At 38.2% G+C, this 12,648-nt stretch overlaps 1 protein-coding gene across 8 annotated transcripts in view; it reads right to left on the bottom strand.

The window, feature by feature from the left end:
* TUSC3 (tumor suppressor candidate 3) overlaps positions 1 to 12,648 on the bottom strand; it is a 367,133-nt gene that overhangs the window by 161,843 nt on the left and 192,642 nt on the right. For all 8 annotated transcript variants that reach the window (XR_010159215.1, XR_010159214.1, XM_063816167.1 and 5 more), the window contains one exon: positions 4,054 to 4,223. Coding sequence is in view for 6 of the 8 variants with exons in the window: in XM_001140529.7 (XP_001140529.1) it covers positions 4,054 to 4,223 (170 nt within the window). In the remaining 2 variants the exon portion in view is untranslated. The remainder of the gene's footprint in view (positions 1 to 4,053; positions 4,224 to 12,648) is intronic.

The raw sequence follows: 12,648 nt of genomic DNA, 5'->3' as shown, positions 1-12,648 counted from the left end.
TCTTCAGCTCTCAGTAGGGAGGGTACACCTCCTTTCTGCCAGGCAGGCTGTCCTATAGTCTCTTCAGCTCTCAGCAGAAAGAGCAGCACCTCTCTGCATCTGGTCCTACCGTTGTCTCCTCAGCTCTCAGCAGAGAGGAGACCCCGGGGTGGGCAGCTTCTCTCTGCAGCTAGCCATCTCTTTGTCTCATCATCTCTCCATCCTCTTCTCAAGTCTGGCTGAGTCTGAGGTTTTTATGGGCCAGATATAGTGTGCGCTGACTGGTGCATGGGTGAGAGTAGGAAAAAGTACCACACTTTCCCACTCTGTTCAACGGGACCGGCAGCCCAGCCCCCAGGCTTCAGGCCCTCCCAAGCTTGAAGGTGGGGTTTCATCAGGACCCTTCCACCCTGGAGCCTGTCTGCCTCCTGCCACCATTCATGGTGCCCAGGTTGTTCTTGCCAAGGGGCACCTGCAGGCCAAAACCAGACTTCCCTCAGGGCCCCCCTCAGCCACTCTCCCATGCTCGTTTATGCCGAAAGTCCAGAGGGGACTGAGTCAGCAGGGGGCTGGCATGTCAGCTCTGCCCTGAGCATGCACACACCTGGCCAAGCTCCAACAGTGCCCAATCCTTGCTCCAAGACTGGAGCAGCCACCAAGAGCAGGGAGAGACCAGGCAGTGGAAGCAGACATCTCCAAGCCTGCAGGGGTAAGGGGGGCCTTCCTGGGCCACTGAGAGTGCAGAGAGATGCCTGAGTCCGCAGTCGCAGGTGGGCAGTTGCAGCTGCGCCCAGGAGGGCAAAGTTGCTGCCTGCTCCCTGCCCCAAAGAGCACAGGGATATCCTGGTCCACAGCCATGACTTGGAAGGCTGCAACCATGCTCGGCAGGGTAGGGCTACTGTCTGCTCCCAGCTCCCAATGGCTCTATGGAGCACAGCACTGCCCCAGACCCAGTTCCACCTTGGGGTCCCCTCTCTGCCCACCCCTCCATACCTGACTGCCCTGCTCTCCCACCAGCAGGTGACTTGGCCTGGCCCCATTGCAGTGGCCCCCATAGCTTCAGGGACTGTCTGGCTTCTCCCTACTCCCTGTAGAAGTAGCAGGTGACAGCAGTGACCAGGGACAGGGTCTGGAGTGGCAGAGGCTCCAGGCCTGGGAGTGGGTCCTGCCTAGGCTCAGGAGGGTGGGGGTGGCACAGTCAGCTACCTTGGGGACACAGGGCACAGGGGGTATGGTACACACGGGTCTCCCCACTGTCACTGCTGCTCCTGCAACCACTCCCACCACTACCACCCAGCCTTCCTCGCCACAGCTGGCACGATAGCAGTGGCCTCTTCGGATGGCCCGCTGCTGCCATCGTTAAGGTATATATACTCTATCCGTATGTGCTAGCCCAATTCTGACAACAGTGTTTATACACTCTCAAGTACTGGTCCTCAAATTTGATAGTAATAGAATTCAAAATCACCTAACGTGCTGTTTTTCAAAATATTTTGCTCACCATGTTCTCTACTCACTTTTAACCATGCCCCAACATACACTCATTATTAGGTTGTGATAAGATGTTTCTTAGAAATTTTAGAACACTCTCATTCCCTTTCTACCACCTAACCTGAGTAAAACTGATTTTCTACATTGACCCAAGTTACTAATAACTTCAGTCTCCACTACAGCTCAAAATGATTTAGAAGCCTAAGCCAAGTCTACAACGAATATACAACATGGACAATGCTGGCACATGCAGTTATAATACAAAATGTGTTTGTTCTTGAACGTGTTCAGCCAAGAAGATATAAACAAACTGTGCTGTGCTTAACCATCGAGGAAATGGATTATGTAATTTATAAGTTTCTGGAAGATATCTCCAGACCCAGATGATTTTACTGGAAAATGCTACCAAACACTTAAAGAAGAGTTAACACTAATTTTATACAATATTTCCCAAAAATTAAAATAGGTAACATTCCCCAACTCATTTTATGAGTACAATATTACCCTGATATCAAAACTAAACAAAGACACTATAAACAATAAAAACTACAGACCAGTGTCTATCATTAACTTAGATCAAACTTCTTCAAAAAAAATTAGCAAACTGAATCCAGCAACACATAATAAAATAATACGACACAATTAAATAGTATCCATTCCTGTATGCAAGACCAGTTCAACATTTGAAAATCAATCAATGTAACTGATTATATCCATAGGCAAGAAAAACTACATAAAGTGACAACAAAAAAATTTTTTTAATGCAGCACCTCATTCATGATAAAAACTGTCAGCAAACTAGGAATATAGAGCAACTTCCTCAACTTGATAAATACCACCTATAAAAAACCTACAGCTAATATCATACTTGATGACAGATTGAGTGCTTTCTTTCAAAGAGCAGATCAAACTGTAAAACATCAAACTAGAAAATTTTCAGAAAAAAAACAGAAGATCTTTGGGATCTAGGGCTAAGGAAAGAGTTCTTTAATTTGACAACAAAAGAAATAATTTTAAATGGATAAGCTAATAAACTGAACTTCATCAAAATTAAAACCTGCAAAAGACCTGTAATGAGGAGGAAAATACAAGTCACAAACTGGGAGAAAATATTTGAAAACCAAGTATCTGACGAAGGACTAGTATCTAAATATATAAAGAACCCTCAAAACTCATTTAAACAATCCAATTAGAAAGGGGCAGAAGACTATGAACAGATACTTCATTAAAGATGATACAAAGATGACGAATAAGTACATGAAAAGATGTTCAACACAGTCATAGGGAAATGCAAACTTACATCACAATGAGATATTACTACAGTATCTATCAGAATGGCTAAAATAAAATAGTCACAACAGCAAATGCTGGTAAGGATAAGCAGCAACTAAACACACTGATGGCTGGAATGTGAAATGATACAGCCATTCTAGAAAACATTTTGGCTGTTTCTTATATAACTAAATAGAAACTACCACACAACCTAACCACCACACTCTGTGGCATTCTTCCCAGAAAAACGGTAAGTTCACATCAAAACCTGCAGAAAAATGCTCATACCACATTTATTTGCAATAGCCAAAACCTAGAAACAACCCCGATTCCTTTAACAAATAAATGGTTAAAGAAACTGCAGTACATCCATATAATGGAATATTACTCAGTAATTTTAAAAAAAATTATTGATAAATATAACAACTTGGACGTATTTTTTTAGGGAATTACAGCTGATTTTTAAAAGCCAAACCCAAAATGTCATGTACCATACAATTCCATTTACATAAGATTCTTGAAATGACAAAATTATAGAAATGGAGAACAGATTAGTGACTGCCAGAGGTCAGAGGTCAAATTCGACAGGTAAGAAGTACAATGGAGAGTGGGTGTGACTTTAAATAGCAAGAAGTATTCCCACAGTAATAGAGCTGTTCCGCATTTGTCTGTATCAATGCCAATACCCTACTTGTGAATTTGTACTATAGTTTTACAACAGGTTACCACTGGAGAAAACTGGGTAAAAGATGTGTACATACAATTATTTCAAAATAAAAATTTCCATTTAAAAAAGTGTTTGTTGTATACTTTTGGACAAGTATTTATACTTGTCCAAAGTTTTCTTTAATTTATTGCTCCTGACAAGCATTTCATTCATTTAAAACTGTTTACTTCTACAGCATAGAAATTTCTAATCACTGGCAGTATCAAAAATTAAATGGGCTACACTAGGTAAAAGTGAGTCCTCTCTATTAAAAATTAAAAATTGATTATATTTAAGGGGGCTACTTCATTAACCATAGCTATAACTGAGTGACCTACAAGGCAATCTGCAGGATATCAAGATGATAAAACAGTTTTATGATTATATGTGCAACTGGTCAATGAATATTTTACATGCCCACAATAAAAGAATATTAGCCTATATTTCTAAAATACACTGATTTTTCAGCTTATTTTTAAATGCACAGTTATATTTGACTATTAAACAACTGTTTATCTTACATATATTTATCTTAAAATGAACATAAAAATATATATGTAAACCATGAATAATAGTTTTTAATATTTTTTAAATACATAAATTACCTGCACACAGAACACTGCCGCTGAGGCTGAAGAGCAGTGAACATAACAATCATGGAATAGTTTCGAGGTGGTGCCTTTATAAATTTTCGGAATTTATCACCATTCATTCGGAAGATTGAGCGTCTGGAACTCCATTCCATCAGCTGCTCTACTTTTTCAGCTAAAAGATTCTGCAATTAAACACAGAAATTAACATTTACAAAGAGTCAAAGTCCTTTTGTTTGAATTTCATATAAATGCATAAAATGTTTTATTTTCTTTTTCCTAATGATATCCAAGTTTATAGAAAAGATAAAAGACCATATTTCTGCTCCTAGAAAGATAGAAAGGATATATATTTTTCTAATGTTGGGTTTTCTCTTGGCCTTATATATCCCAGACCAGTTGCTAGAGAAGTCAGCAATCCAAGAATGCCAATGGGGGTTGACATAAAAAAACAGAAGGCTCAAGAAAAGTAAGCTCTTGCTATCCAAAGGACAAAGAAAGGAAAAGCCCAGTAAAAATATTAACTGCTCTACTCCAGTCTAGCCAAACATCACGGCAAAAGGAAAACAAAACAACAACAAAAACTACAGCCTCACAACCACCCCCACAAACACAAAGCTGCAACTATACACAAAAGAGTGTTGTATGACTCTACTTAAAGTCAAAAATAGGAAAAACTGATGTACTGTGCTAAAAGTCACTATGGTGGCTAGTCTGGGAGGCACAGTGACTGGTAGACAGCACAGCTGGAACTGGGCTATTAGTAATATTCTGTTCCTAGGGAGGTTTGGGAGGAGACAGCACTGTAGCTTCTGTATAGAAGGCTCTTATAGGCTGGGAATGGTGGCTCACACCTGTAATCCTAGCACTTTGGGAGACCAAGGTGGGAGGATCACTTGAGCCCAAGGAGTTCAAGATAAGCTCAGGCAACACAGTAAGACACTGTCTCTACAAAAAAAAGAAAGAAAGAAAGGGGAAAAAAAGGCTCTTATCTTTAGAACATTCATTTTACTTGAACAAGCCTGAGAAGTTAACAACTCTACAACATTGTATTCCTACAAGACAAAGAAACTGCCTGCCATTTTAAAACCAAGCAAGTATAAGCGGTCAGGAGAGAGAGGCTTGAAATGTGTCATTTAACCAAGCTTACTCTAGAAATCAGAGAGAAAAGTAATCTCTTTCCCCTCTCCTCTCAAGTGAAAAAGGAAAAATGGCTCACAGAGACTGGGTGCATATACGTCAAGAAGAAAGAAGGGAAGGCAGACATCTTATCCTGAGTTAAGGTAAAAGACTTGTTGCAGTGCTTTGCACCCACTTGAACAGGAAAAAGATAAATGGAAAGAAATGGAAGGGAGGAAGGGAAGGAAAGTAACCTGGCCAAAGAGCACAGTAACCTGCAGAGACAGAACATTCAGACATGCATGCATGCTAACAGTATGAAAAAGAAAAATTATAGCTAATGACTCGGCTGTGTTTTTTTTTTTTAAAAAAGACACAATTTTGCCACAACCAAAGGGCATCAACTGAAATTGATCTTAACCTCAAAACAAACAAATTACTTGCATTTAGATTTACATATATAGATTTATATATAAAAATATATAGCTATAGATTTATCTATAGATTTATCTATATATAATATTTATGTATAATTTATATATATAAATCCATGTATATATTTGCAGTCTGAGTTAAATATATATATATAACTTTGGAAATATACTTTATATATATATTTTTTTTACATATATTTATGTGTATTTTATAGATATATATTTCCAAAGTAAAATAACCTTATTAAACTGAAAATGAAAACTTACTTCTCTGGCTCATCAATATACCCAAAACAGTAGAAAGTGACATAGAAGGACTTCTCCTAATTGTTCTTAGTTTTAATTTTGAGAAGCGAAGTGAGGTTATTTTCCATGTTAAGCACCATTTAATAGTTTTTGCCTTATAGAAAACTGTTATATATTTAATAAGATTTAAAGTCTCCAGTATTTACCAATACACACAATGAACCAACTTACTATATAAATTCTTTTGAGCCTTGAAAACATTTTAAAATAATAAGATAAAAACTATATAAATATTTATTTTTTAAGTATGTAGAGACTGTGACCCTCTATGGAAAGAGTGGAAATCAAGCAGGGTAATCCACTAATGAGGGCAGAAAAGAACTGGTCTCAGAAAGTTACTTACGTATGAGTTACCTCAGTATTTTATGCTTTTCTCATTACATACATGCACAACACACACTCACACAGACACACACCACACACAATCTTTTAATACTCTTTGAATTTCTACAATAATCTTACTGTTTTTCTCATTTAAAAATCCCATTTATACCAAATATGTATCTATGAAAACAGTAAGTAACTGTAAAAGGTCAAAGATTTCACTTTACTTTTAAATAATCAAAGAAACCAGCCCCAGGTTCATGGATGCTGAAAGGAATGAGACTCCTGAGTCTGGTACTCCTATTTCCCATGCTTCCCAACTTCAAGGTAATACGAAACTCATTTACTAGCCTGATCACAAATGAAAATTCCTCACACAGGAATAGTTCTTATTTAAGTAACAAAGGACTAGGTAAGTTACAAGTGCCTTTAAAAACCAAGCAAAACACAAGAATGCATACTCTTAACTTGGTTTAACTGAATTTCTTTTTGTAGTACACTTCTAGTTATCATACAATTACTATATTCCTTCAGAATCAGGCAAATATATATATGTCATTTTTCTAAATATTGAGAACCACTGTGCTACAGATTTCAGGGTACACAGTCATGTTTAATATTAAAAAAATCAATGTAAAATATAATTTTTACACAATCACATCTTGAAAAATGTAGAATTCTAACTATATGTAATTTTCCCATTACAAATATTCTGGAAAAAATCTTTTAAACAAAATGCCTATTAGTCCCATCATTTTGCATCAATCTTGAGAAACTGTTATTTTTCATTACCATGACTACACTTCCTTACAAACACTATATCAGTGTGAAATTCTAACGCTATCTGCAATGTATTAATATATTAGAGTGTGAGATTCACTATACCCTCACCAGATTAGGGTATTCATTCTTATTCATTTTCTATCTCTTTATGGTGTACACATATGCGCACACACACTTCCAAGTTAATCAAAAATGGTATCTTATTTTAATTTGCAGTTTGTTTGTTTGTTTCTGACACAGTCTCCCCTCTGTTACCCAGGCTGGAGTGCAATGGTGCAATCTCAGCAAATCGCAACCTCCACCTCCAGGGTTCAAGGGATTCTCATGCCTCAGCCTTGCACTGTTATTTCTGGCAAAATTGAGTCATTTTTTCACAATTCTGAATGCTCTCTCTTTCTTACTAATTAAAACTCATGTCCATTATCCTTGATCTATTCATAAATATAATCTGTCCTATACAAGAGATTAAAAAGTATATGGAATAGGCCGGGCACGGTGGCTCACGCCTGTAATCCCAGCACTTTGGGAGGCCGAGGCAGGCAGCTCACAAGGTCAGGAGATGGAGACCATCCTGGCTAACACAGTGGAACCCCATCTCTACTAAAACAAACAAACAAACAAAAAAAAATACAAAAAATCAGCCAGGCGTGGTGGCGGGCACCTGTAATCCCAGCTACTCCAGAGGCTCAGGCAGGAGAATGGCGTGAACCCAGGAAGTGGAGCTTTCAGTAAGCCGAGATCACGCCACTGCACTCCAGCCTGGGCGACAGAGAGAGACTTCAACTGAAAAAAAAAAAAAGTATATGGAATAAAACTCTTTCCAGACTAATCAATGTTAAAACTAGGATAAAATTTTGTCACTTCTAAATTGTTTTCTTTCTGCTTATAGGGTAAACGAGGAAGAGCAGAGAGCAATTATAACTGAGAAAAGTAGTATTTTAAAAGCATGTATTATATTTGATTACATTTTGTGAATTATTTTTCTTTTAAAAGTCTCAATCTATTATATGAAAAATATCAATTATTTAAAAGCTGGAAACACAAATCCATGTTCTGGAATAACAATAAATATCAAATCATAGTGAAAATAAGAACTGAAATCTCTCTCCTATTCTTAGTATCCCAACTGCCTTAAGGGAGAAACACATTTCTCCCTTAAACTAGACTAAAATACCAGTAAAATCCACAAAACGATTTTTCTTTGAATTTTAAGTATCAAACTACTTTTAATAATTTCTTCCAAAACACAGCATATAAGGTAATGGAAGTGTTCCGACTCGTGACTAGTGGTAGAGCCATGACTGCATTTGCCAAAACCCACAGAAATACAGTCATGTGTCGCAGTGATGTTAATCACTTAACAACAGACTCCATATACAAAGATGGTCCCATAAGATTATAATGGGGCTGAAAAATTCTTACCGCCTAATAATGATGGGCAGCCGTGGTAACACTGCAGCACACCGTTTTACTCCTGTGCTTGTGGTGAGGCTGGTGTAAACAAAGCTACTGGCTGCCAGACATATGAAAACACAGCACATACAATTACGTATAGCATATAATACTTGATAACGATAAACAACTTTGTTACTGGTTTTATGTATTTACTATACTTTTTATCTTTAGACTGTACTCCTTCTGCTTATTTGTTTTCTAAAGTTAACTGTAAAACAGCCTCAGGCAGGTCCTTTACAAGGTGTCCAGAAGAGAATGTTATCCTAGGAGATGACAGTTCCATAACTGTTATTGCACCTGAAGACCCCCCAGTGGGACAAGATGTGGAGGTGGAAGATAGTGATATTGATAATCCTGACCCTGTGCAGGCCTAAGCTAATGTATGTGTGTCTTAGTTTTCAACAATAAAGTATACAAACTTCTTAAAAAATCAGAAAAAAGCTTACAGAATAAGGACATGAAGAAAATATTTTTGTACAGCTGTAAAATGTGTTTGTATTTTAAGCTAACTATTATCACAAGAGTCAAAAAGTTAAAAAAATTAAAAACTTTTAAAAAAAGTTCTAGTAGGGTAAAGTTAATTTATTATCAAAGAAAAATCTTTCGATAAAGCCTAAGCATGCAGTGTTTATAGAGTCTACAGTAGTGTACAGTAACGTCCCGGGCCTTCACACTCACTCACCACTACTGACTTATTCACCCAGAGCAACCTCCAGGCCTGAAAGCTCCATTCATGGAGAGTGTCCTAGACAGGTGGACCATTTTTTTATCTTTTATACCATATTTTTGCTGTACCATTTCTAAATTTAGGCGTGGTTAGATACATAAATACTTCTTATTGTGTTACAACTGCCTACAATATTTAGTAGAGTACTATTGTGTACATGTACAGCTTTGTACCCTAGGAGCTATACCACACAGCCTGGGTGTGTAGTAGACTATACCATCTAGGTTTCTGTAAGCATACTTTATGATGTTTGCACATGACACATTTCTCAGAACGTATCCCTGTCTTTAAATAACACAACAGTAGACAACACAAAAATGGTTTCTGCCTTACATATTTTTAAATGATCAGCCAAGGTTGGGAGGATGGTTTCAAAATAAAAACCAAACTTTAACAACTGAACTTGACTGCATTACTAACATAAACATAACTTTGGAAAACAGTATTTGACTGGATATTCTCAAAGCCAAAGAGAAAAAGAAGCTGTATACAAATAACATACTCAAGTTATTTTTGTTTCTCACAGAGGTATGTATTACCACTTCTGTTACTTTATGAGTACACCACAGTTGAACAAGTAAGTAAATATACATCCGGCTTTGTATCACTGTCATAAAAGAACTCACAAATAAGGAAAGGGGGAGGGCCAGAATGCATCTTGTGACGTTGGACAGGAGTTGGAGGCATCCATATTAATGTGTGGCTTTTTAAACAGGAATACAGGCCAAGCGCGGTGGCTCACGCCTGTAATCCTAGCACTTAGGAAGCCTAGGCGGGCAGATCAAGAGGCCAGGAGTTCGAGACCACCCTGGCCAATATGGTGAAACCCTGTCTCTACTAAAAATACAAAAATAAGCCGGGCATGGTGGCACGAACCTGCAGTCCCAGCTACTCAGGAGGCTGAAGCAGGAGAATCACTTGAACCTGGGAGGCAGAGCTTGCAGTGAGCGGAGATCACACCACTGCACTGCAACCTGGGCAACAGAGCAAGACTCTGTCTCAAAAAAATATATATATATATACACACCCACACACACATTTTACAGATAGATACAGAAACAAATATAGACTTCTATGAGTGAGTGGATTAGTGTACATCTATTTCCTCCCTCTGTCTGCTGATTACACAGGATTCTTTCCAAGCCACTTCGCTAGCCGGAAATCTCTGTGGCCAGCGGCGCCTCTGATCAGGCTTTGCTGGGCTCATTCTGCCCACTCAGCCTAGCAGGCTGCGCTGGTCTCATGCTACTGGTCCAGATTCTGTGCCAACTGCAGTTCTATGCTTGGCCTGTGGCTGGGCCAGGCATGCGGCGACCTGCTTCTGACTTGGAAATTGACATCTGGATGAGGGGAACGCAGCGGCACCCAAAAACTCAGAGATGCCAGCAACGGCAGAGCACCAAGGGGTGTTAGGGCTCTTGCTCAGGGAGTCTCAAGGTCAGAGCCCCCAAGGACTGTTGCAGCGCTCTCTCCTTCCTGCCACCCACAGCACAGCCAGAATGAATGAAAAATACTTCTAATTGAGCTTGATAGTTTTAACATATTTGCATTTATTTTAAAATCAATAAAACAGATTAATTTTTTTTTAAGATGAACTCTCACTCTGTCACACAGGCTGGAGGGCAGTGGTGCTATCTCTGCACATTACAACCTCCACCTCCCAGGTTCAAACGATTCTCCGGCCTCAGCTTCCTGAGTAGACTGATTACAGGCGTGAGCCACCACGACGGGCTAATTTTTGTATTTTTAGTAGAGACGGAGTTTTGCCATGTTGGCCAGGCTGGTCTCCAACTCCTGACCTCAGGTGATCCACCCGCCATGGCCTCCCAAAGTGCTGGGATTACTGGCGTGAGCCACCATACCTGGCCTGATATTCTGAAACACATACATAATATGCAAATTTCTAGGAGTAAATTTTGTATAAAAATACATGTCACTATAAACTTCTAAAACAGAAATTAGTCCCTACTGAAAAAAAGCAAAAAAATCAAGATCTCTACTTTTATTCTTTAAGAGTCTTCATTTCTGAACCTATTCCTATACCACACTAAATTATCTACTTTTATTCTACCTTCCTACTCTGTTATCGACCATTAGAACTTATTCCTTCACCAGCCTGGACTGCAGCACAGTGAGGCCCCAACTCTACAAAATTTTTTTTTTAATGAGCCAGTCTTCATGGTGTGTGCACGTGGTCCTAGCTACTCAAGAGGCTGAGTCCAGAGGATCACTTGAGTCCACAAGTTCAAGCGACGAACTGTGGAGCTTATTCCTTCTATCTAACTACATGTTTATATCCTTTAACCAGCCTCTCTTCATTTTTTCATTTCAGTACTTATGGGATTAACTGATTTTTGTAGTATTTTAGTGTATAAACGTCCTGTATTTTCTTTTTTCCTTTTTAGTTGACACGCAATAATTATACATATTTATGGTAGAGAGGGATATTTCTACATACTATACAATATGTAATGATTTAAATCAGGGTAATTAGAATATGTATCACCTCAAACATTTATCATTTCCTTGTGCTGTGAACATCTGAAATCCTCTCTTCTAGATTTGGAAAATATATAGTATATTAGTGTAAACTATATTCACCCTACACTGCTTATAGAACATTAGAACTTATTCCTCCTATCTGTAATTTTGTGGCTAAATAACCTCTTCCTATCCTTCCCTCCTGCCTACTTTTCCCATCCTCTAATAATTGTAATTCTACTCTCTACTTCTGTGAGCTCAATCTGGTTTTTGGTTTCTTTTTAACTCCCATATGAGTGAGAACATGTGATGTTTGTCTTTTTGTGCCTGACTTACTTCATTTAACACAATGTCCTCTGCACTCATCCATGTTGCTGTGAATGGCAAGATTTCATTTCTTCTTACAGCTGAATAACATTCCATTGTGTATATACGACACTTTTGTTATCCATTCGTCTACTGATGGACACTTAGGTTGATTCCACATTGGGGGTATTGTGAATAATGCTTCAATAAACATGAGAGTACAGGTGTCTCTTTGATACACTGATTTCCTTTCCTTTGGATAAATAACCATCATTGAGATTGCTGAATATTATGGTTGTTGTATTTCTGGTTTTTAAAGAAATCTCTATACTGTTTTCCATAATGGCTGTACTAATTCACATTCCCACCAAGAGTGTACAAGAGTTCCCTTTACTACGCAGCCTTTTCCGAATTTTGGGGTGGTTTTTTTTTTCGGTCTTTTTAATAATAGCCTGAATAGCTGTACTTGTATACTTTCAATATATATAAAAAGTAAATTGGAAATTTCAATTCTAACCCAAGGAGTCTGTTTCATGTATAAATTATTATGTAACTATATCCTTAGCAAAAAAGAATAATAATCCAGCATTTCACAGATTACTATGTCCAAGGCAATTTACAAACTTGTACAAGCATGACTTTAAATTTAAATGTCATGAAAACTTAAATTTTCAT

The sequence above is a fragment of the Pan troglodytes genome, chromosome 7 (genome assembly GCF_028858775.2).
Source record: "Pan troglodytes isolate AG18354 chromosome 7, NHGRI_mPanTro3-v2.0_pri, whole genome shotgun sequence".
In the NCBI taxonomy this organism is placed as follows: Eukaryota; Metazoa; Chordata; class Mammalia; order Primates; family Hominidae; genus Pan; species Pan troglodytes.
The sequence above is the reverse complement of the archived record's forward strand: the minus strand, read 5'-3'. Positions and strand labels throughout refer to the sequence as shown.